Here is a 22,894-nt window from a genome sequence, read left to right on the forward strand (position 1 = left end):
CATCGCGGCTCATGACGGTCACAGGGCAGCTCCGGGGCGGGGACACGGCCCTATAAATCCGCCCCAAAAACGCCTTTTCCTCAATGAAAAATCGGGCAGGCAGAGCAGAGCCGGCGGAACAAAACAAAATAAAAAAAGGAACAGGGACAGCGGAGCTTTTGTTCCGCTGAAAGTTCTTTTACCCTTCCCAATTTGGGGTTTTTTTTCTCTCCTTCCCTCGCCACATTCCGGCTCAAGAGGCGACTCGGCAAAATGAAATATATTATAGGCATCGGAGGGTAAGTCCCTGCTATTTTATATGATATTTAATATTTTTCCTGGTTTAATTTTTGTGCGGGGGATGGGGGTATTGATCTGCTTATAAAATACTCGGGATATAGGATCTGGGAGAGGATGCAACTTGCTGAGTGTTAATTCGTGATGCTTAAATACAGCAGGGTGACATCCACTTTTATAGACTTAATACATATCTTAATATATACTTTTAGATGTACCTTTTATATATCCTTTGATATATTTTATAGGATTTAAAGGATGGATGCTGCTTCAACGGAGTTTTGCAGGGCAGCACATCCTTTCATACAGACTTATCTACATACATTTATATATTTTTTGAAATACTTGTGTTCTATACATATTTATATATACAAATTTATACACACACACATGTTTATATATTTTTAGAGACACTTTTATCCACAGTTTTATATATCCTTTTATAGTTTTACCAGGAGGGATGCTGAGATGGCAAAAGCACTCTCTCAAGTAAACTCAGCAGAGAGAAAATAACAAAAAATTTATTTTAAAATTTTCTCTGAAAGACGAAGAGGTGGGGAAATCCCGTATCTAATAAAATGGGGTGGTGGTGTATAAAGGGCATTGATTTTAATTTTAAAAAGCCGGATTTAAGGTATGTTCGGGCTGGGACGGGGGTGAGAGCGCAGCGGGAGAGTTCCGGAAATGGAACAGTGAAGGGCAATATGTTAGAATTAGAATATATGATAATATATTAATAATATATGACCGAAAGATTGATACAGCCTCGAGAGTAAAAAAAAAAAAAAAAAAAAAAAAAAAAAAAAAAAAAAAAAAAAGGAGGAATAGGGAAGTTATTCGGAGTTTTTACAGTAAACGGGTTATGGGGTGTGTGAGGGGGTGAGGGCGGCTCGGCCGCTCCGTCTTGAGCAGCGGGGCAGCCGTGTGAGGGACCGGCCATGGCGGACCCGGGGCCGTGAGGGACCGGCCATGGCGGCCCCGCGCTCCCCTCAGGGGCCCGGGCCGTGAGGGACCGGCCATGGCAGCGCTCCCCTCAGGGGCCCGGGCCGTGAGGGACCGGCCATGGCGGCCCCGGGGCCGTGAGGGACCGGCCGTGGCGGCCCCGGGGCCGTGAGGGACCGGCCGTGGCGGCCCCGCGCTCCCCTCAGGGACCCGGGCTGTGAGGGACCGGCCATGGCGGCCTCCCGCGCGCGCGCTCCCCTCAGCGCCGCCGTTGCGCGCGCGCGGGAACCGGCGCGGCCGTTACACGCGGCCGAGAGCGCGCGCGCGCGCGCGGGGCGCTGGAAAGGGGGGCGGGAACGGGGAGGAGCGGCCACAGCCAATCGGCAGCCGGGGAAAGGGCGGGGGTGGGGGTGGCTTCAGCCAATCGGCGGCCGGCGCTGGAGGGGCGGGAAATTCAAACGGGGGCGGGGTTGGGGCCCTCAGGGTTCGTGTCCCCTCAGGGTCAATGCCTGGGTCCCCTCAGGGGGTCCTGCTGCCGGGGGGGGGGTCGGATCCCTCAGGGTGCGTGCCCGGCTCCCCTCAGGGGCTCGGGTCCCCTCAGGGTCCGTGTCCCCTCAGGGTCAATGCCTGGGTCCCCTCAGGGGCTCTCGCTGCCAGGCGGGGTTGGGACCCTCAGGATCAGTGCCCGGGTCCCCTTAGGGGCTCGGCTCCTTCAGTGGTGTCTGTCCCGCCGCGGGTCCCAGTGTCTCCCAGACCGGTTCTAACGCGATTCTTCCACCTCTGTATCGCCCCGCTCCATGCAGGGTCACCAATGGTGGTAAAACCACCTTGACCAACAGGCTCGTCAAGGCGCTCCCCAACTGCTGCGTGGTTCATCAGGACGATTTCTTCAAGGTGAGTCTCCTCTTCCCTGCAGCGTTAATTGTAGATGCAGAGCGAGTCAGTTTTGACAGCTTAGGAGCCACAGGTTTTCTGATTTTGTGGGGGTTTTTATATATATATATTTGATTTTTAAATGACTGGGCAGGTGGGGAGTTCCTGGCCTTTACAAATGCCACAGGAGCTTGGCATGACCCAGCTCAGAGCCACCTTTAAGTGTTAACAACAGATTTAAATATAGTACTGATTTCAGGCAAAGGTTATTTACTGTGCTCTGCACGAATGATTTCCTCCAAACTGGGATTTCCCACGTTATTTTATTAAATTAAGAATAAGACTGCTAAACGATGCTTTAGGATTTAAGCGCCTCCAAGCTGGTTTAAATATGGAAAGGGGGTTTTATGGGGGAGCTTTGATAGATCTGTATCAGAACCCAGTTAAAATATTGCAGAGATTAATGCAGGAGACCTTCACTGCCTTCTGCCTGGGAGTGCAGAATGTTCCTAAACCCTGCACCATTTCATGGGAATGAGGCTATCCCTGGACCCCACCCCACGTGGAAGTCCAAGAGATGCAGGAATGGACTTGGAACTGTTGTGGGTCATCCCCAAAACATGAAGTGCCCCAGCACTGTGTGCTCAGTCTGTGCTGCACAGATTGGATCACTTAGGAGCCCTTGGGGGAGGCATTCTGTCTGATTTTCCATAAAAATCAGTAACTTCTCTTTTGAGTGGATGCCAACATGAGAAAAGCAAAGTGCTGCTATACCCACCTGCATTGTTATTAGAGGAGTTCAAATACCTATTCTTTTAAAAAAGTGTACACTCCAGCACTATATCTGCACTTTAAAATTCCTGTATGTTGATTTATAAGCAACGCCCTTTAGCATTTTGCCAACTAACAAACAACGTATCGCGTGATTAACGTAAAAGTCTTTATCCAAGGTGGTTTGAGTGAGCCAAGGGAACATCCCAGAGCTCTTGGGGCTGGGGCAGGCTGGGAATGTGAATGTTCCAGGTGGCTGGCAGTGCCCAGGGGTGGTTGTGTGTTGCAGTAGTGGCCAGGAGCTGATGGCATCGGAGGGAACTGATCCCGCTGAGGTTGCAGCAATGTTTTATTGCTCACTATATTTCAGCCACAAGATCAAATAGAAGTCGGGGAAGACGGCTTTAAACAATGGGATGGTAAGAGCAGTGTTCCCTATAGGATGCAGTAATGTATATTCTTTTCCTAAATATTTCCTCTTTCATTATTAAAAGCTTTAACAGTAAATTTCTGTAACTGTAACTTTACCGAGCTCAATCTATTTTCTACTTTCGAGCCCGTGCTGTGTGATGGTGTTTGATTTTTCCCTTTTTCCCACCCACCCCCTTTCTCCTGACTAGTGTTGGATTCCTTGGATATGGAGGCAATGGTGAGCACAGTGCGGGCCTGGATTGAGAACCCAGTGAAGTTTGCCCGTTCGCACGGGGTGAATGTCACACCTGGCTCTAGAGAGCCAAGCTCCCAAGATACCCATATATTGGTCATTGAAGGCTTCCTGCTTTATAATTACAAGTAAGGTTTGGAGAACTCTTCATGGTTTGCCAGGGAAGATCCTTAAATCCCCTCGTGCCAGAGCTAAAAATTCCTTTTTACTAATTTCCCCTTCCTGCCTTGTTCCAAATTCTCACCCCGGAGAGTTTCCTGCTGAAAAATGTAAAACTAACTCCTAAATGTAGAAGTGAGATGAATTTAAGGTTCTGGTTTAGGGCACAGCCTTGAACTCCAGGGGAGCTTCAGAGCAGGTTTTTTGCTGGCAGAGGGGTGCAGGCTTCCCCTCATCCCCTCAAGGCAATAATCCATTCACTGCCTGGAATCTCTCCTGGAATTTAGGAACTGTTCTCTGCTGTGCTTGCTTAACACTGAGCTTAGTGAGAGGAGCAAGCTGTGGCACAGACAGCTCCCTGGATCTTTGTGGAGGACCATGGAATCCCAGAATGGTTTGGAAGGGACCTTAAAGCCCATCCAGCTCCAAGCCCCGTCCAGCCTGGCCTTGGACACTTCCATGAACATGAGCTGAGGAGTTGCCCTGTCCCAGATTTTGCTGCAAACTGATTTTGGAATGATCTAGGAAGAGCCAGCGTTCCCAGCCCAGTGCCTGATCCTCCACAGGATCCCTTCTGATCCCCCTCAGGACCAGTGGCAGGTGTTTGGGTGGGAAAAGTCCCTGCTTGGGCCATTCTGACCTTCAGAAAGAAGCTTTCCATGGTTTTGAGTTAAAAACCCATGAGGGAAGCACTTACCCTTGGGTTGTCTTCAACAGACACAAATCCCATAGAGGCAGAGAGATTTTTGTGGTGGCTGGGGTGGTTTCATGCTTTTTCCTGTCATGAAAGTGAGATCTGCACGTTCTGTCCTTGTCCTCTGCCCAGACCCCTGATGGAGCTGTTCGACCTTCGCTACTACCTGGCGGTGCCCTACGACGAGTGCAAGAGGAGGAGGAGGTGAGAGCATTGCTGGGTGTGCATCCAGCCCTTCCCTCCCGGCCTTTCCACTGCTCTTAGTCACGGAATCATGGAATGCTTCGGTTGGAAGGGCCTCAGAGGTCACCTCATCCCACCTTCCACCACGCCAGGCTGCTCCAGCCTGGCCTTGGACACTTCCAGGGACGGGCATCCGCAGGTTGTGGGGTGTGTTGGTGGCATCAACTGGATTAGAGTGGGAAATTTGACTGGAAGTGGAAAGAATTTGATGTGGTCAACTTGAGGTTGGAGAAGACCTATGAGATGGAGTCCAGCCCTGAACCCCTCACCACTGAGCACGTCCCCAAGTGCCACATCCCTCATTCCCAAACACAGGCATGGGGACTCCACCACTGCCCTGGGCAGCCTGTGCCGATCCTTTCCCATCCTTTCCGTGAGAATTTCTTTTCCTAAACCTCAGGAATGCTCTCCTGACGTTCCTTTTCCGTGCTGTTATTCCCAGTACTCGGAGTTACACCGTGCCCGACCCCCCAGGCCTCTTTGACGGCCACGTCTGGCCCATGTACCTCAAACACAGGAAGCAGATGGAGGACGCTGGCGTGGATGTGGGTGAGTCTTCCCCAAACACAAATCCTTCGGCCTTGGGCTTGGAATTTAAGGAATTGGGTGATTTCATTCGAGGAAACTTCCGCTGTGATGACGCAGGGTGATATTTTTACTCCCAAGTTGTAATCCTGGCCTACTTTGGATAAATGCAGACAGTTTTAGAGCTAAGAACTTATTCTGCTTGCTTTGTACTTTTAAGGGCTCAGAGGGGACAAAAAAGTTACAAAGAATGGATTTATAATGGAATAAGGATTTCACAAGCCATTGCATTTTCAGGATGGTTTTGTTTTTCTGATAGAAAAACAAGCTGTCCTTTGGGTCAATAAAATATGAAATATTTAAAAACTAATCTCCCAAAATGTTATCCTAATGGGAAGCCCAGCCTGACTCCCCCTTTCTTCTCCCAGTTTATTTAGACGGCCTGAAGTCCAGGGATGAACTCTACAACCAAGTCTTTGAAGATATTCACAACAAGCTCTTAAATTGCTCATAGGTGAGTAAAATCCAGAGGGTGGAACACGAGGGGTTGTGCTGGGAACAGCTTGGATCTCACTCTTTCTCCCTTCCTCCTTTCCAGGGTCTGGGAAGATCCAGAAGATCCGTGTACAGCGCGATGTAAATAATACTTGGAAGTGGGAACGGGACGTTTTTTGTGTGGACTCCTCTCCCACTGCCCTTTGGCAAGTCCCTTCTGTATATAATTGAAAACTGAGGATAAATTATTCCCACCACATGGACAGGATGGCCTCGGTGGGGTTTATTTTTTAATTATTTTATATTCCACTGGCTTACAGAGAAGTTGGAAACAGCATTTTTATAGCAGAACAAGTAGAGCTGGGCTGGGAAAACAAGAGAGCTCCTGCAGACAGAAAGGCTTCGTGCAAGGCTTGTTTGTAACATCACCAATTCAGTAAAAATCCACTTCAGTCTCCTTCTGAGGTCCTGATTTCATTCATCACTCAGCTTTATTGCAATAAAATGGGTTTGAAGCTCATCCAAAACACAGCAGCAGCCCCTTTTTCCTGAAACTCCAGCCCTGGGTGGCTCCAAAGCTCCTTCCACATCTCACTGATGGGTTTGGGTGCTCACATAAGCCCCAGCCAGGTGGGAATGGCTCAGTTTGTGACTTTAAATCCATGAGATGAACTGGGGGGGGTTTCTCGGGGAATGAGAAATGAAACTGTGCTCCCCTAGGAACCATCTCGGGCACTAAAGCTAAAACACCATCCGAATTTCAGCTCGGGAGAGGGCAGTGCCATCCCTGAACGCGTGTGGAGCCTGCCCTACAACCCTGGGGTGAGCACTGGCAGGTCTCAGGCACTGAAATAACTCGGCTGGGGGGGTCCCTTCCCAAGATTTTGGGGCCTGATTTAGACACAGTGTTCTGGAAAAGCAGCTGCTTTTAATTAATTAATTTTAGTTAATGAGTCACTCAAAAACCTGCCAAGGGGGGGCTTGCAGCAGCCAGAGCGGGGCCAGATCCATCTCCTTGTGCTGGACCCATGGTTTTCAGGGCAGAAAGCTCTGGCTGCTGGGGTCAGCCACCCTGCTCTGGGGACACCGTGCAGGGCAGGGACACCCTGGTTCCCACGGAGCATTCCCACAGCTCAGCTCCAGCAGGAACACAGAATCCCGGGGGATGCAGCCCTGGTTTCCATGGGGCTTCCCCGTGCCTGCACAAGTCGGTTTAAGCTGTGCGAAAGCCTTTGGGGTTTGTGAAGACTTATAAGGGAAAAGTTCTCGCTCCCACCTCCTGCCAAACTCTGGGAAGCAGAAATGGGAGCCTAAAAAAGGCATTTTGGTGTCTGTGCACAGAGAAGGAAACGCCACAGGGTGGGGGCAGCTCCAGCTGCAGAGAGGGGACGAGCAGAACATCCTGCTAACGTCACAGCGCTGGCAGCACAGCCCCTTGGTGCCCAACACGAGTTCCTGCGGGCCTCGGGATTAGGAGGCTTGTGAAATCATGAATCACACCCCAAATTCTGCCTTTTTAGAGCTATCTTGGTGCCATTTCGTGCATCCACGTGAGAAATCCCCTGCTGCTCTGGGGCCGGGGTGAATGACCAGTGACTTCCAAGAGTTTTTTGGGAGTGTGAAACCCAAACCCTCGGCAGGAAGAGAATCCAGGAAAGGTTTCTCACTATGTGACCTTTGCCTGGCTTGGGAACAGCCGGGACTATAGGATTTCCATACATCCTTTCACCCACTGCCTCTGCCGACAGAGCTACGCCCAAATCTGCACACAGAGCCTGCAAGGGGCACCCTGAGGTGCCCCAGGTGTCCCCTCACGTGGCCAGAGCCCGTGGCCGTGCTGGACACCGGGACAGCCCCGGCCACGCCACCTCCCGTGGGAGCCAAGTGCCTTGGCAGGGAGCACCAGGGCAGATTAAATTATCAGCGTGTCCCTCGCATGGGGTGGGTGAAACCTACACCTGCTGGAACGTCAGCAGGGACAGGGACACGGGGCACAGCCCCTCGGCCCCCCTGGTCCACAGGGGTCACAGAAGAGTGACAAATCCTAAAGGGAGCAAATCCCCTGGGGCCAGAGCGGAGCTGGAGGTGAACCATCCTGGCCAGCCAGGGGGCTGGCTGCCATCCCCTGGCATTTGGCTGGTGATTCCCCCGGCTCAAATTCAGCTGGATCTTGGCTCCAGGGGCCACAGGCAGTCGGAAAAAGCCCGCGGTGCTCCCAGGGGAAAGGAGCTCCCTGCTCTGGTGTTCTCCGGAATGTGGTGCTTTGGGACCTGGCTCCCCTGTCCCCGGGAGTGAGGGATCTCGGGCAAGAGGAGCTGGGGGCTCCCCCAGCCTGGGAACACCCCACAAACCATCCCCAGAACTCCCTCCACGCCCACAGCGAGGATGGGAGCACCGCAGGGGAATTGTCACCACGGGGCACATCCTTATCCCCCTCCCAACACCTGTCCCACCACGGCAGGAGCTGAGGCAGCCGCCCCGCTACACAGAAACCTTTATTCTGAGAAGAGGGGAGCCAGGGCTGGGACAGGGGGACACGGGCTGCAGCACCCCGGGGGAATGTGGGGCGCAGGGGCCTCCCGGGGGGCTGCGGAGTGCGAGGCCACGCAGGGATCAGTCCTTGGTCCCAGCCCGTGCGTGGCTGCAGCTGCAGTGCAGAGGGGGGCTCTGCCCACCAACCCCCCCACGGGGCACTGGGGCAGCTCGGGGACCGGGGTGAGGGGGGACGAACGTCCCGGGGCGCGGCGGCGGTGACGGGAGTGCGGGGACACGAGCCAGGCAGGAGCTGCACGCAGGAAGCCAAAGCCCGGGGTGGCACGGCCCCAGCGCCCGAGGTGGGGGGACAAGCACCCCCTGCACACGGGGGACGCTGCCCGGGGCCGAGCAGGGGGAGCAGCGCAGCCCCCGGGGCCGGCCGGGTTAGCGGATGCTGCCGTCGCCCTCGCTGCTCTGCAGCTTCTCCCGCTCGATGGACCACACCAGCTCCTGCACAAACTTCATCTCGGAGGCCACCTGCTTGGCCAGGGCCTCGTAGTGGTTCTCCAGCTTGCGGTAGCGCCGCTTGAGCCCGTTGGCCGCCTGCACCACGCTCTTGGTCTCCTCCTGCGCCTGCTTCTTCAGCGCCTCCGTCTTCTGCAGCTCCTGCCGGATCTGCCGCAGGTCCTGGCTGATGCTCTCGTTCTCCTCCTTGTACCACGACTCCTTCTCCTCGTAGATGGACAGCAGCGCCTCGATGTCCTCCTGGAAGGACTTCTTGTTCCTCTCCAGCTCGCGGAGGCTCTCCTCGGCCGCAGCCACCTCCTCCATGACCTTGGAGAAGCGCTCGAAGTTGATGTAGGTGTTGTTGGGGGGCATGCTGGAGTGGGATTTGATGGTGTACTCCTTCAGGCGTGTGGTCTTCAGCCGGCGCCGCTCGGGCTTCTTGCAGCTGTCCTCGTTGCGGACGTTCCTCCTCTTGATCACCTGTGGCAGGGACAGTTGTGGCTGCAGCACCCACCCCCAGGCAGGGACACCCAACCAGCCCCCACCGGGGTGGGGGAGCAGCAGGGCCCCAGCCTCAGGGGGTCAGGCACCCAAAAAAGTGCCGATTCTTTAACTTCTCACCTTAATCCAAGGGTGCTCCAGGCTCTGGGCGATGGTCATTCGCTTCCTGCAAGCACAGCAAGGCTGGGATCAGGGCAGAGGCTTTGCTCCTCTTTCCCTGTTAAAGCCTGGAAATGCAGCTTGGATCCTGTGACTGCCTTTGGGGTCTGGCTGAGCCCTGCTGCATCCAGCCCCCAACCCCTCAAACTGCCTCCCAGGAGAAACACAGGCAGAGGATCCCGTGGGAACCTCCTGACCCCACTGCTCCTTCCCAAACCCCAGTGCAGCTACTGCAGCCTCAGGGTGATCCCAGAATCACCCCAGCCTGGTGCAGGCAGGAGAGAGGGAGCTGCCTGTACGCAGCAGGCTGGGCAGGGGGGACTGTCCCCTCTCCCAGAGGAAGCCCCAGCTCTGCCCCTGTCCCTCCTCACTTGGGGTCCTTGACAAGCAGGCGGCGGATGAAGTCCTTGGCCAGCTCGCTGGTGTTACTGAAATATTCCTCATCGAAGTCGTAGTTGACAGCAGAGATGTTGGTCAGTGTCTCCTGCTTGGTCTCCCCCAGGAAGGGTGAGGCTCCGCTCAGCCTGAGGAGAGAGTGGGTTGGGACACCCCAAAAAGGCTCCAGCCCGAGGTGGGGGGCTCATCCTGCAGCCCTCAGCCCCCAGAGCTGCCTCATACTCACAGGATGTAGGTGATGACCCCGATGCTCCTGGAAGAGAGAGGGACAGGAGGCTGAAGTCACGAGGGGACTGGCTGCTGGAGCCATGGGAAGGGGCTCAAGCGGGGAATCACTCACCACATGTCGGCCTCCAGCCCCAGGGGCTCGTAGTTCACGATTTCGGGGGCTTTAGGAGGAAAGGGGAGAAAATGGGTTCATTGTGGGGGAAGGAAGCCTGGCCCCATGGACACATCCTGGCAGCAGCACCGAGTGCTGGGTGTCTCTCCAGGATTAATCCAAAGCTTTCAGTACCCTGAGGAATGCTCACCTACAAACTCTGGGGTCCCAAAGATATTCTTGAACTCATTCCCAGCCTCGATCTTGTGGGCGATCCCAAAGTCGATGAGTTTGATGCGAGGGTTTGGCACGTTCTTGTCCAGCAGCATGATGTTCTCTGGCTGTGGGGGGAGAGGAGCTGGCTCTGTCCCTGCACCAGCCTGGGGAGCTGCCCTGGGCTCCTCATTCCAGGGGAGAGGGCGAGTGCCTCGAGCTGGGAGAGATCTCAAGCACCAGCCCCACTGCATTTCAGGAGTGCACTGAACCCCGCTCCCCAGTGCTGACTTCCAGAGCCCACCTGAGGGCTCATCTCTGCTCCCAGAGCTGAACACGGGGTGCCTGCAGCTCCCAGAGCCCACCTGGGAGTCAATCCCTGCTCCCAGAGCTGAACACGGAGTGTCTGCAGCTCCCAGAGCCCACCTGGGAGTTTATCCCTGCTCCCAGTGAGGTGCCTGCAGCTCCCAGAGCCCACCTGGGAGTTTATCCCTGCTCCCAGTGAGGTGTCTGCAGCTCCCAGAGCCCATCTGGGGGCTCATCCCTGCTCCCAAAGCCCACCTGGAAGTTTATCTGTGTTCCCAGTGGGGTGCCTCCAGCTCCCAGAGCCCATTTGGGGGCTCATCCCTGCTCCCAGAGCCCACCTGGGAGTTAATCCCTGTTCCCAGTGAGGTGCCTGCAGCTCCCCGAGCCCACCTGGGAGTTAATCCCTGTTCTCAGTGGGGTGTCTGCAGCTCCCAGAGCCCATCTGGGAGTTAATCCCTGCTCCCAGTGGGGTGTCTGCAGCTCCCAGAGCCCATTTGGGGGCTCATCCCTGCTCCCAAAGCCCACATGGGAGTTTATCCCTGCTCCTAGTGGGGTGTCTGCAGCTCCCAGAGCCCATCTGGGGGCCCATCCCTGCTCCCAAAGCCCACCTGGGAGTTTATCTGTGTTCCCAGTGGGGTATCTGCAGCTCCCCGAGCCCACCTTCAAGTCGAAGTGGGCGATGCGCTTGGAGTGCAGGTAGTGCACGCCGTCCAGGATCTGCTTGAGGAACTGGGTGGCCTCCTCCTCGGTCAGGGACTCCTTCTCGGCCAGGAAGTCGAAGAGCTCCCCGCCGGACACCAGCTCCAGGATGAGCACCACGTCGGTCTTGTTCTCGAAGATGTCGTGCAGGGTGATGATGTTGGGGTGCTGGATCTCGCGCAGGATGTCCACCTCGCGCTCGATCTCCTCGCGGCTCACGCCCCGGCGGCTGGACGACAGCCGCCGCTTCTTGATGAACTTGGCCGCGTACTCCAGCCCCGTCTTCCTCTCCCGGCACTTGCGGACGATGGCGAACTGCCCGCTGTGGGGAGAGGAGACCAGGAGGAGGAGGAGGGAGAGGAAGATTGGAGGAGTATTGTAAGTGCAGGTGAACCCAGTGGGCGGAAATGACAATGTCTGACTCCAGAAGGCTGAATGATTTCTTTATTATAACTGTACTATAATACATTAATACACTATTTAAAGGAGCAACTCCTGCAAGTTCCTCTGCTTTGAAAAAAAAACCCACTTAAACGACCCAAAACGGTTTTGCTGCCCAAACGCCCGAGAAGGAGCCACAGCGTGGGGCTGGCACAGGCGAGGCAGCTCCCCCACCGCCGCCTCTGCATCCCGGCGGATTAAATCCCATCTGCGGGCTCTGAGTCACCCTGGATCCCTCCCACAGGCGCCGAGCCAGCTCAGGCACCGAGGAAGGCCGGAAACCGCCAGCCCCGGACGGGAGCTGCACCGGGAGCAGCGTTAATTAACGCTTTTTTTAATCTCTATCTGCTAGAGCTGCCTGGCTCTGCACAGCCTTGGGAAGCCCCCGAAGGCAGCGGGATGTCCCTCACCTGCCCAGCTCCTCGCCCATCTCATAGAAGTCCTCCACGCTCTCCTGGCGGAAGGTGGACATGGCTGCGGGGCGTCTGCAGCCAGCGCTGGGCGTCGGGAGCGGGGAGCAGCCGCGGGGATCAGCGCCTGTGGCACCGGGAAAACGGGGCGCTGTGTCCCGGGAGCTCACACCAGCTCCCAGCACCGGGAAAACGGGGGGCTGTGTCCCGGGAGCTCACTCAGGGGGAAGGGAAGGGAAGGGAAGGGAAGGGAAGGGAAGGGAAGGGAAGGGAAGGGAAGGGAAGGGAAGGGAAGGGAAGGGAAGGGAAGGGAAGGGAAGGGAAGGGAAGGGAAGGGAAGGGAAGGGAAGGGAAGGGAAGGGAAGGGAAGGGAAGGGAACCACAGCCTCTCCCTGCTCTACAGCCCCCCATACCCGCCGTCCCCCCACTCCTCCCCATCCCTTTCCTGGCCCTCTTCCCCTCCTACCCCAACCCTCCGCTGACCCTCCCTGCCCCACAGCCCCCCCCCCAAACCCCCCAGGCCCCACACCCACTCTGCTCCCAATCCCTCCCCATCCCTTTCCTGCCCCACAGCCCTCCCCACTCCAATCCCTCTCACACCCACAGCACCCCAGTCCCTCCCCATCCCTTCCCTTCTCCACATCCCCCCACCCCAATCCCTCCCCCTCCTTTCCCAGCCCCACGGCCCCTCCCAATCCCGATCCCACAGGCCCCACAACCCCCAATCCCTCCCCACAGCCCCCCCATTCCTCCCTTCCCCACCCCACCCCACAGGCCTCAGCCCCCCCCACACCCCTCCCCGCTCCATCGCTCCCTCCCCAGCGCACCCAGCCGCCCTCCCTCACCCCTCCGGGACCCGCAGAGCCCCTCACCTCCCCGCCCGGCCCCACATCTCCCCTCACAGCCCCTCACGGGCACCGGCCCCTTCCCAACCTGGGCCGCCGCCGCCGCCACATTCCACCACAGCAGGCCCCGCCCCTCCGCCAAGCCACGCCCACCTCCGCCAAACCACGCCCCCTCCGCACAGCGCCCCGCCCCTCCGCCAAGCCCCACCCACCTCCGCACAGAGCCCCGCCCACAGCCCCGCCCCGCCTCCAAGGGCGGCACCACCCCTCCGCCCCCACCAGAGGGCGCCACTCTCGCCCTTAGAAACCCCCCAAAAAATTCATTTTTCGTCACCATTTATCCAATTTTATTAATTCCAGTGGCACTAATACAGGCGGCGATGGGCACGACGGACAGTCACGCTGCAGATAAGGCATCCTCACCCTGTCTCCTGTCTCTTTTTCCCCCATTTTCCTTGACCTCTTTAAGCACGCCCCACTCCCTTCCAGGCCCTTCTGCAGCTTTTTTTTTTTTTTTTTTGAGTCAAATAAATACAGAATTGGGCAGATCTAGTGGAAATGTTTTAGTTACAATGGCAAAGATGAGTCATGTGCAACACAGAAACCTATAAGGCTTTTTTTTTTTTGTTTGTTTTCCTCATTTGAAGTTCTCAAAATTGCTATGAAACCCATTTAATTAACAAGATGGTGGTCAAGGGCGTCTACCCCTGGCGGCATGGGTGATAACGCTAATTAATTAAATTTTTCCTGCTCTCCCAGAGTTCCATGAGTCTCATTAGAGTTTGTCCAGGAAGTTGTCGAGGGCAGGGATTCCTTCCTTCAGCCCTTTGCGTTTGCGGGTCTCGGCCACCACCTGGCACGGCCGGCTGGCGCTGTCGAAGGGGTCCCCGGGCAGGATCTGCCAGTGGTCGAACACGCACTGGGGGAAGGCCTGGCCCCCCGTGTTGGACCTCAAATCTGCTGTGAAACCTGCGAGGGACCAGACAAAATGTGAGGTAGGACAGGAGTGGTCGTGGCTCAACGTCATTTCCGTGGATAGAGCAGAGGAACCCAGAGCAGCTCGCAAAAGCCTCCTGAGATCCCAACCAATGTGAGGTGGGAACTGAAAAAAGGCTCCAGGAAGAACTTAAGAAATCCTTCCAGTGCCTAAAACTGGAGAGGGACTTTGGACAAACATATGGAAGGACAGGACAGGGAATGGCTTCCCATGCCAGGTGGGATATTGGGAAGGAATTCTGCCCTGGGAGGGTGGGGAGGGGCTGGGATGGATTTCCCAGAGCAGCTGTGGCTGCCCCTGGACCCCTGGAAGCGTCCAAGGCCAGGCTGGAGCAGCCTGGGACAGTGGAAAGTGTCCCTGCCATGGCAGAGGTGGCACTGGAAGACCCTGACTTCCAACCCAAAACGTTCTGCAACTTTGGTCTCTTCTTCCAGGCAACAAGTGAGAAGAAACACCCCTAAGCTGTACCAAGAGAGGGCTGGGGATTTCTAGGGAAGTTTACTCTCCAGAAGGATGGTCCAGGACTGGCACAGCTGCCCAGGGCAGTGCTGGTGTCCCCCTCCTCCCTGGAGGGCTTTCAAACCTCTGAAGTGTGGACGTGGCACTTGGGGACACAGTTCAGTGTCACACAGTGCTGGGGGAACAGCTCAACCCAAGGATCCCTTGAGGTCCTTGCCAAGGCTCTCCCTGCCAGGAGGGTCCAGGACTCACCGAAGGACTCGTTGACAGGCAGGTAGGCCTTGACCACGAACATGGGGGTCCCGGCCACCTGGGTCTCCTCAAACACGTGGCCACGCTTCCTGTTCAGCACGCTGTAGATGCCTCCCACCACCTGCTCCGGGCACTGCAGGAGAGACTGGAGTCAGGACTGCGCCCACCCGCTGCCCCCTTTCCCTGGGGCTGGCGGGGGCTCCTCACCTGGATCTCCACCAGGTAGATGGGCTCCATGAGGCGCGGCTGGGCGGTGAGCACGCAGGCGTAGAGGCAGCGCCGGGCCGTGGGGATGATCTGGCCGCCGCCGCGGTGGATGGCGTCGGCGTGCAGGGTCACGTCGTGCACGTCGAAACGCACGGCGCGCATGTTCTCCTCACACAGCACCCCCTGCCAGGGCACAGCGGGGTCACACGTCACCACCACAGGCCACTCCGTGTCCCCAGCTGGGGTGCTGCTCACCTGGCTCACAGGAGCTCTGTGGAAGCAGCTCCTTGAGCAGCGAGTGCAAGCACCCACCAGGAGTCACTCAGCCACTCGACCTCCTTGCTGAGGGATGAGCCTCCAAACCCACAAAGGCTGGACTCTGGGAGGTCCTTCCCAACCTAAAGGGTTCTGTGGAGCACCAGCTCCCACCCCTGTGCCACCACTGCAGCATCCTCGTCATCAGCTCTGAGGTTAAAGCCACAACAGCTGTCACACATTTATGGTGCTGAAACCCAAGTATTTGGCCAAGGGAAATGGGGATTTTTTTGTCTTGGTAATATCACAGAAGTTGTTGGCTTGGAATAACCTTCAGACTGAAACTAGGTTGTATACAGGAAAATGAATTCATCCTCTTGCTGTTCCCAGTCTGTCATCTTACCCTACAGTCCCCTCCTGTCTAATTCTCAAAATAATTGGTAGGTGAAACCAGATCTCTGTCGAGGCCCTCAGACCACTTTTCCTCTTGACGTTATTCCCTGAACTGTTAAGATGCTGCATTTTGCCCCATGATAAGCATAACAAAAGTACAGATGTGAGGAACCATGGACACCACCCAGACCGCGCCGCCGTGCCGTCCCTCACCTCCTTGGTGGCCCACTGGAAGCCGGCCACCACGCTGTCCTTGATCTCGTTGAGGTACTGCACTCCCTTGGTGATGTCGGTGAGGATGTTGGGGCCGGTGCCGTCGGGCCCGAAGCACCAGATCTTCCTGGCCTCGGTGACATCCCACTCGTACTTCTCGGCCAGGTACCGCGCCCGCTGCTTCAGCTCCTGCCGGGCCGACACCTCGCCCTTGTCGATGTCCTCGGCCAGGCCCTCGGGGAAGGGCCGGGCCTTCATGTACAGCCGGTTGTGTTTGTTGGGGGACTTGGAAAGGCACATCACGTTGGACTCCTCGCTGACCGTCTCGCGGTAGGACACCACGGGATCGGATTTCTGGGGGACAGAGCGGGCTGTGAGGCACCAAAGCAGCCAAACCCCCACCACCAGCTCAGCCAGCACGCAGCCTCTCTACCTTAATGGGGATGCAGGCGTGGTCCTCCTCCAGGTCCTTCAGGCAGATCTCCAGGTGCAGCTCCCCAGCGCCAGCGATGATGTGCTCCCCAGACTCCTCAATGATGCACTGGGAACACCAGGAACAGCAGGTGAAGCTTCAGAACGAGCCACATGCACAAGCAACTTCCTGTGTTTTTAGTGCTTGGCCCAAAGAGCTACTTCTAGATGTTCTCCCCATTCATCCCCTCTGTGTTTTTTGTGTTTGAAAAAAAAAAAAAAACACTAAAGTGACCCAAAACGCTTTTGCTGCCCAAATGCCCGAGGAGGAGCTACGGCGTGGGGCGGGCACGGCCGAGGCAGCGCTGAAGGATCCCGAGGCAGCTACTTCTAGATGTCCTCCCCACTCATCTGGGGGTGTCACAGCACCAAGCAAGGCAGGGACCAACACTCAACTCAAGGCTTCCCCAGGACTGGAAGCAGCACCCCTGGGTCCATCCTGGCCACTCACCTGCACCATGGGGTCAGACTTGGCCAGGCGCTTCAGCCCCTCCACCAGCTTGGGCAGGTCGGCCGGGTTCTTGGCCTCCACGGCCACGCGCACCACGGGGCTGACGCTGAACTTCATGACCCTCATGTTGTGGGCGTGCTCGAAGGTGGTGATGGTTCCAGTCTTCACAAGGAACTGGTCCACGCCGACCAGCCCCACGATGTTCCCGCAAGGCACGTCCTCGATGGGCTCCACGTAGCGACCCATCATGAGAATGGTCCTAAAGGGAAAGGTGGATTAGTGAGGTTGGGAAGGAGAGGAGGCCTCCCTCAGCCCATAGCCAAGAACCTCGACAAGCCTCAGACATGAGAAGAGACCTGAGACAGCATCAGAATCCCTCAACAGCCCAGCCAGGACACACCTTTGAATTGGCTTCAGGTACAGATCCTCCTTCTTGCCAGGTGTGTAGTTTGGTCCCATGATTCTGACTTTCAAGCCAGTTGAGACGAGACCAGAGAAGACACGGCCAAAAGCGTAGAAACGTCCCTTGTCAGAGGTTGGCACCATTTTGGAGATGTACATCATCAGGGGGCCTTTGGGGTCACAGTTCTTAATGCCTGGGAGGGGGAGAGACCAGCTTAGCACAGAGGTATTGATGTATCTGGCACCCACCCCAAAACCCCAACTCAAGACCTGCACCCACTGTCCCAGCCCAAGGGCTTCTGTCTGGGCAAGAGAAAATGGTGAACGGCTTCCCACTGCCAGAGGGCAGGGATGGATGGATATTGGGATGGGATTGTTCCCTGGGAGGAAGGTGAGGCCTTGGCACAGAGTGCCCAGAGCAGCTGTGGCTGCCCCTGGATCCCTGGCAGTGCCCAAGGCCAGGCTGGATGGGCTTGGAGCAGCCTGGGACAGTGAAAGATGTCCCTGCCAGGTCAGGAGATGGGGCTGACTTTCAAGATCCAACGTGGAGAACAAACTGGTTACAGGCGTGCTGGAGCTGAGGCCTGGCAGCAGAGCAGCTCATCCTACCTATGGCAGCCTCATCGTCAGGGGGGCCCTCGTAGAGCAGCTCGCAGCGATACTTCTGGGCTGTGACGGGGGAAGGCAGGTGGATGGTGATCATCTGCAGCAGGGCATCTCCAGCTGGCAGCCACCGCCTCATCACGGCCTGGGCACAGCAGCAGGACCCAGTCAGAGTGTTCACAACAGGGGTTGTGCACCTCCCCGTCCTTCCCCACCTCCCAAGAGCACCTCCCCACCTCCCAGGCAGGTTGATGTTGACACAGCTGGAGCAGCACATCTGCTCAGCTGCTCCCCAGAGGACTCAGACCAGCCTCACCTTCAGCAGGGGCTTGCCCTCCTTGTCCTTGTCCTCACTGTCCAGCTTGATGTCCAGTTTCTCAATCAGTTTAGCCGCCTCTTCTTTCTTGAAGTTCATGATTGCATCGAAAACCTGCGACAAGAGCAGCCGTTGGAGCGCTGCCGTGACCCCGTCTGGAGCAACTGCACCACTGCCCCTGCAGAGAATTCCTGCTCCTCCCCAGCACCCAGCTCCCCCAGGAGACACAGCCCCTGTGCCCCAGAGCAACCAGGTGTGTCAGACAGCTGAATTTCTTCAATCAAACGAGTCAGGTCAAAGTGAAGAAATTTTCCATCATCATGCACGGAACTGAAGCGCAGAGCGGGAGGCGCCAGCCAAGGAGCAGCCTGAGGAACTCACCTTGAAGATGGGGTCAAGGATGAGCTGACAGAAGGTCCTGGGCAGTTTCTTTCCATCAGGGCTGGTAGCAGATTTGCTGAACTTGCCAGTAGCAGGGTCAAAGTATCTGCAGAGAGAAGGAAATGGGACAAATGTCCATGCTCAGGTCAGCTACAGACACACAGCGTGTTCTGCCTGCTCAGGGCAGAGCCATTTCCTGCTTTCCCTCTCATCCAGCTTTCCAGCACTTACCAAATGTAATTACCTCCTGGTAAATCAGGCACAACCACGCCCTCCCCATCCTCCTTACGTATCCTCTGCAGCGCCAGGCTGCAGCTATGAGGAGCTGATCTGGAATTCCAGTCACCACCATTCCCTCCTCACCTGTCTCCCCACAGCTTCTTCATCATGTCCTCAACTTTCTTGGCACGCTCGGCCGGGCTGAGCTGGGCATCTCCCTTGGCAGCGAACTTTGCCACGTACATCTCAGCAAACTGCTTCAGGGTGAAGGCCCAGCCGTGCAAGCCCGAGCCAAAGCCCACGGTCCCGAGCACCGGGTCAATCTGAGAGGAACAGCAGAGCTGGGTCAGGGGAGCAGCCCTCAACCCATCCCAAAAACACCCCAGTACAAAATGGACCTTCAGGACACTGAGATTCTGAAGGAATTCTGTCCCAGTGACCACCTCCGAGGTCTGGGACAGGCACCACTTTAGCTTTGCACCACAGAAGTGGGTTGGTTTTCCTCCACTCCAAACCACGTGTGTGTTCAGGTTCACGTGCAGGAAGGATTCCCATCCTTCCCAGAAGGATCAGGAAGGCACGGACACTTCCAGCTTCTCCTCAGAACCCGACACCCACAGCCCTGCCCCCTTCCCAGGAACCCAGCAGCAGAGCAGGTGGGAAGGTAACATTAAAGACCATCCCATTCCACCCTGCCACAGGCAGGGACACCTCCCGTGATCCCAGGCTGCTCCAAGCCCCGTCCAGCCTGGCCTTGGCACTTCCAGGGCAGCCACAGCCCCTCTGGGCAACAATCCCAGCCTTTATTTGCTCAGGCCTTGAACAGGAAATTTGGGAGGGGAGCCAGCGAGAGCCCCAAGCCATCCCAAGCCTGGGACTTCAGGCACCCTCAGGATCCCTCTGTCCTCCACCTGGGACAGGGAATTCTCACTCAGGAGGGAGCTGCTCCTCTCGAAGCGCCTCAATCCAACCCCTCACCATGATGTTGCCCATGGGGCCGCTCTCTCCCTCTCCGTAGGTGGAGATGATGACGTTGACGTTCTCCACGATGCGCTGGAAGGTCTGGTACAGCTCCTCTGGCTCCAGCTGCAGCTCCAGCAGCGCCCGGTCCATCTTGTTCATCATCAGCACAGGCTTGATCCTCTCGGCGATGGCCTGACGCAGCACAGTCTCTGTCTGCACACACACGCCTGCCAAACACACCAGAGTTAGCAAGGAGTTATCCCCACCTCCAAGTTCCCCAAAACGCTCTCCAGCTGCAGAAAACCTCACCAGAGACACAGTCCACGACGACCAGGGCACCGTCAGTGACTCGCAGAGCTGCAGTGACCTCTGAGGAGAAGTCCACATGCCCAGGGGAGTCAATGAGGTTGATCAAGAAACCAGAACCATCCTTGCTCTGCTTGATGAAGGCCAAGTCGTTCTCAGAGAGCTCATAAAACAGAGAAATGGCTCTGAAAGAAAGCAAAAACTATTAAAATTATGATTGTGCTCAGAAACATTTCCTCCCTAAAGCTCAGAGATGTTCTGCCCCACAAAACATCCCTGCCCCACCACTGGAGGTGGCACCCAGTGCTCTGCTCCAGGTTGGAGTTGGTGTCCTTGGAGATCTTTTCCAACCTAAATGCTAGGCTCCAAGATTTCCTGAAGTGTATTCCAGAGAGGTCAGTGTGCAAGATAACAGAAGCACAGGCTGCAACCTGTCCTTCCTAAACCATAACATCCTCCAGAAGCCAAACCTCCTCCAACTCCCTGCAGTTCTCCAGCACCCATAAAGGACTCCACTCCCAAATTTAGGCTTTTCCTACTAATCCCAACCATGTTCTCCACCCCTTTTCCAGCCCCTCAGAGTCATCACACTTCTTGTGGTAGCACAGCCACCAGGTGCATCCCCAGAGATGCTCCCAAGAGTCTCCACACCGCATCCATGGACATCCAACAATCCTGGTGCTAAACTGGGAGGGTGAAGCTCCTGCTTCCCCAGTGCCCAGCAAACAATTGCTCCATGACTGACCAGAAGCCAGTCAACACTTGCTCCACCATTCCAGACCCTCAGGATTCAAGACCCTCAGGAACACAACATGGGCTTCTGGACTAGACCAAAGCCCAAGAGCACCTCCTTCCACCTCCTGGAGGAGTCCAATCCCCGAAGTTCAGCCCAGGCAGCAGCAGGAGCCCGAGGGGAGGGCACTCACGTGGATTTGATGGTGATGCACCGTTCCTGCTCGTCCTTGCGGGTGTCAGTGAACCGGGTCTCCCCGGCCCGCGCCGAGGCGATGATCCCGGCCTTGCACACCAGGGAATCAGTCAGCGTGGACTTGCCGTGGTCCACGTGGGCAATCACCGACATGTTCCTGATGTTGGCCTTTTTGTCCATGATGGCCCGTATCTGGTCTACTGTGAAGTTCACCTTGAGGGAGGGGAGGAGGGGGACTCAGCGTGTACAAAAACAGCTTTGGCAGTTCCAGAGAAGCCGACTCTCCCATAAACACCTGCCCCGATCGCGGTGACACCACCTCTGCCCGGGTGACAACACAACCCGCAGCCAGGGCAGCGCAGCGGGGCTGCGGCACCGACCCCTCCCTGCCCCGGTGTCCCTCCAGCCGCGGTGCCAGCGGGTGCAGGGCGCCCCCAAAGCGAGCCCGGCCCGGTGCTGGTGCCAGCCCGGACCGCAGCGTTACATAAGGCACGGCCGGCACCGCAGCGCCCCGAGCCCGGCGCTGCCACATCAGCGCTCCGGAGCCCCGCGGGACAACGGCGGCCCCGGCACCGGCCCCGGCGGTCCCGCCGGTGTCACGGCCGCCCGGACCGGCCCCCTCCCGCCGCCCCACCCTCTCCCCGCAGCCGCGGCCCAGCCCGGCAGCACAGGCCGCAGCCGCCGCCGTGTGACCGGCGGCGCTCGCGGAACCGCCATCCCCAGCGATACGGGGAGCGTGATGGTCGATGATCCCGCCGGGAGCGGCGGCGGGCGGCGGGGGCTCACCATGGTGGCGGATGGCGGCGGATGCTGCGGGGCGGGGGGGTCACGGCAATGGCGGCGGCTCGGCCCTGTCTCGCTGGCGAGCGCAGAGCGGGCGGAAGAGAGCGCTGACGTCAGCCGGCGCCTTCTTATAGGGCGGCGCCGCCGAGGGGCGGGGCCGGCGCGGAGCGCGTGCGCGGCCGCGCCGCTCTATCCCGCGCGCTCTATGGTCGGGAGGATGTTCCGCCTCACCGGCACCACGTGCGGGTCACCGGGGCTGCACCGGGACTGCAGCGAGGCGACACCGGGGGAACAGCGACCGGCAGCGGCAGCCCCGCCCCGCCCGGCCTGCAACGGGCGGACAGTCCGCCCCTCCCGCTGCCGGTGTAGGAACCGGCTCGGAGCAGTGAGGCCGCCCTCAGAGCGGTATCACCGAGCGGCAGGCGAGCACGGGGGCTCGGCCGCTAGGAGAAGGCGGTAGGGCCGAGCCTGGTGGCAGGCAGCGGTCCGGGACCCCGGTGGGTCCGGGACCCGCCCCGCCCCGGTCCCGCAGGGGGCTCGCAGTGCGCATGCTCCGGGCGGGCCGGTGCCGCAGCGCCCCCTGCGGGCGGGGAGGAGCGCGGCGGCCCCGGGAGCGGCACCGGAGCGGCCCCGGGATCCGCACCGGGAGCGGCACCGGAGCGGCCCCGGGATCCGCACCGGGAGCGGCACCGGAGCGGCCCCGGGATCCGCACCGGGAGCGGCACCGGAGCGGCCCCGGGATCCGCACCGGGAGCGGCCCCGGGATCCGCACCGGGAGCGGCACCGGGATCCGCACCGGGAGCGGCCCCGGGATCCGCACCGGGAGCGGCACCGGCCAGAGCCGCCCGCCGGATCCGGTGGCACGGGGCTGCCACGGGGCCGCCCTCATCGCCTTAGAACCGACAGAAATGGTGGAGTGAACGAGCGAACGGCTCGGGTCGGAAGGGACATGGAGGAACATCCAGTGCCATGGCAGGGACACCTTCCACCATCCCAGGCTGGTCCAACCTGGCCCTGGGCACTGCCAGGGATCCAGGGGCAGCCACAGCTGCTCTGGGAATTCCATCCCAGCCCATCCCCACCTTCCCAGCCAGGAATTCCATCCCAATCTCCCACCCATCCCTGCCCTCTGGCAGTGGGAGCCACTCCCTGTATTCCTGTCCTTCCACCCCTTCTCCAAATTCTCACTTCCCATATTTCTTTTGGGGTCCTTTCAGGTCCTGAAGGCCGCAATGAGCTCGCCCAAAAACTTCTCCATGCTGGACATTCCCACTTCTCTCACTGGCAGCTCCCGAATTCCCAGCACATTCCCAGGCAGGGACAGGCAGGATGGCCATGGGGCTGCACCCGGGATGGATTTGGGCCCGGCTCTCCCACCACGA

At 57.8% G+C, this 22,894-nt stretch overlaps 3 protein-coding genes and 1 non-coding gene across 5 annotated transcripts; 1 reads left to right on the plus strand and 3 right to left on the minus strand.

Moving 5' to 3' along the window:
- Positions 1 to 82: 82 nt before the first annotated feature.
- NMRK2 (nicotinamide riboside kinase 2) lies at positions 83 to 6,099 on the plus strand. Its single transcript, XM_002198758.6, has 8 exons — positions 83 to 278; positions 2,022 to 2,112; positions 3,233 to 3,281; positions 3,483 to 3,654; positions 4,512 to 4,583; positions 5,065 to 5,171; positions 5,576 to 5,661; positions 5,746 to 6,099. Exons 1-7 carry the CDS (start codon positions 253 to 255, stop codon positions 5,659 to 5,661), a joined length of 603 nt encoding a protein of 200 aa, XP_002198794.1. The 5' UTR covers positions 83 to 252; the 3' UTR covers positions 5,746 to 6,099.
- Positions 6,100 to 8,118: 2,019 nt separating this feature from the next.
- On the minus strand, positions 8,119 to 13,122 carry DAPK3 (death associated protein kinase 3). 2 transcript variants are annotated; one of them, XM_030256769.4, is made up of 9 exons: positions 13,002 to 13,122; positions 12,069 to 12,195; positions 11,179 to 11,539; positions 10,211 to 10,340; positions 10,021 to 10,069; positions 9,907 to 9,933; positions 9,656 to 9,808; positions 9,246 to 9,291; positions 8,119 to 9,104 (listed from the first exon to the last, which is right to left on the minus strand). In XM_030256769.4, exons 2-9 carry the CDS (start codon positions 12,128 to 12,130, stop codon positions 8,562 to 8,564), a joined length of 1,371 nt encoding a protein of 456 aa, XP_030112629.1. In that variant the 5' UTR covers positions 12,131 to 12,195; positions 13,002 to 13,122; the 3' UTR covers positions 8,119 to 8,561. The 2 variants fall into 2 exon arrangements, with proteins under 2 accessions (XP_030112629.1, XP_030112628.1); XM_030256768.4 differs by having other exon boundaries at positions 12,941 to 13,027.
- Positions 13,123 to 13,236: 114 nt separating this feature from the next.
- Positions 13,237 to 21,701, minus strand: EEF2 (eukaryotic translation elongation factor 2). Its single transcript, XM_030256704.4, has 15 exons — positions 21,516 to 21,701; positions 20,728 to 20,942; positions 19,805 to 19,986; positions 19,511 to 19,722; positions 18,677 to 18,855; positions 18,314 to 18,419; positions 17,933 to 18,046; positions 17,623 to 17,761; positions 17,012 to 17,207; positions 16,612 to 16,870; positions 16,123 to 16,230; positions 15,690 to 16,043; positions 14,829 to 15,011; positions 14,622 to 14,754; positions 13,237 to 13,882 (listed from the first exon to the last, which is right to left on the minus strand). Exons 1-15 carry the CDS (start codon positions 21,516 to 21,518, stop codon positions 13,689 to 13,691), a joined length of 2,577 nt encoding a protein of 858 aa, XP_030112564.1. The 5' UTR covers positions 21,519 to 21,701; the 3' UTR covers positions 13,237 to 13,688.
- On the minus strand, positions 18,189 to 18,257 carry LOC115490923 (small nucleolar RNA SNORD37). Its single transcript, XR_003956835.4, has one exon. It is a non-coding gene; the product is annotated as a small nucleolar RNA SNORD37 (small nucleolar RNA).
- Positions 21,702 to 22,894: the final 1,193 nt, after the last annotated feature.

The sequence above is a fragment of the Taeniopygia guttata genome, chromosome 28 (assembly GCF_048771995.1).
Source record: "Taeniopygia guttata chromosome 28, bTaeGut7.mat, whole genome shotgun sequence".
Taxonomy (NCBI): domain Eukaryota; kingdom Metazoa; phylum Chordata; class Aves; order Passeriformes; family Estrildidae; genus Taeniopygia; species Taeniopygia guttata.

Coding starts and splice junctions, on each gene's coding strand:
- NMRK2 (XM_002198758.6), top strand. CDS start 253: ATGAAATATATTATAGGCATCGGAGG. Junction 3,655..4,511: donor TTCCTGCTTTATAATTACAA/GTAAGGTTTGGA, acceptor TCCTCTGCCCAG/ACCCCTGATGGAGCTGTTCG. Junction 4,584..5,064: donor GAGTGCAAGAGGAGGAGGAG/GTGAGAGCATTG, acceptor TGTTATTCCCAG/TACTCGGAGTTACACCGTGC.
- DAPK3 (XM_030256769.4), bottom strand. CDS start 12,130: ATGTCCACCTTCCGCCAGGAGAGCGTGGAGGACTTCTATGAGATGGGC. Junction 11,540..12,068: donor ATGGGCGAGGAGCTGGGCAG/GTGAGGGACATC, acceptor CTCTCCCCACAG/CGGGCAGTTCGCCATCGTCC. Junction 9,292..9,655: donor CTGCTTGTCAAGGACCCCAA/GTGAGGAGGGAC, acceptor CTGTGCTTGCAG/GAAGCGAATGACCATCGCCC.
- EEF2 (XM_030256704.4), bottom strand. Junction 18,047..18,313: donor TCCTTGACCCCATCTTCAAG/GTGAGTTCCTCA, acceptor CTCTTGTCGCAG/GTTTTCGATGCAATCATGAA. Junction 17,208..17,622: donor TGACGATGAGGCTGCCATAG/GTAGGATGAGCT, acceptor TCCCCCTCCCAG/GCATTAAGAACTGTGACCCC.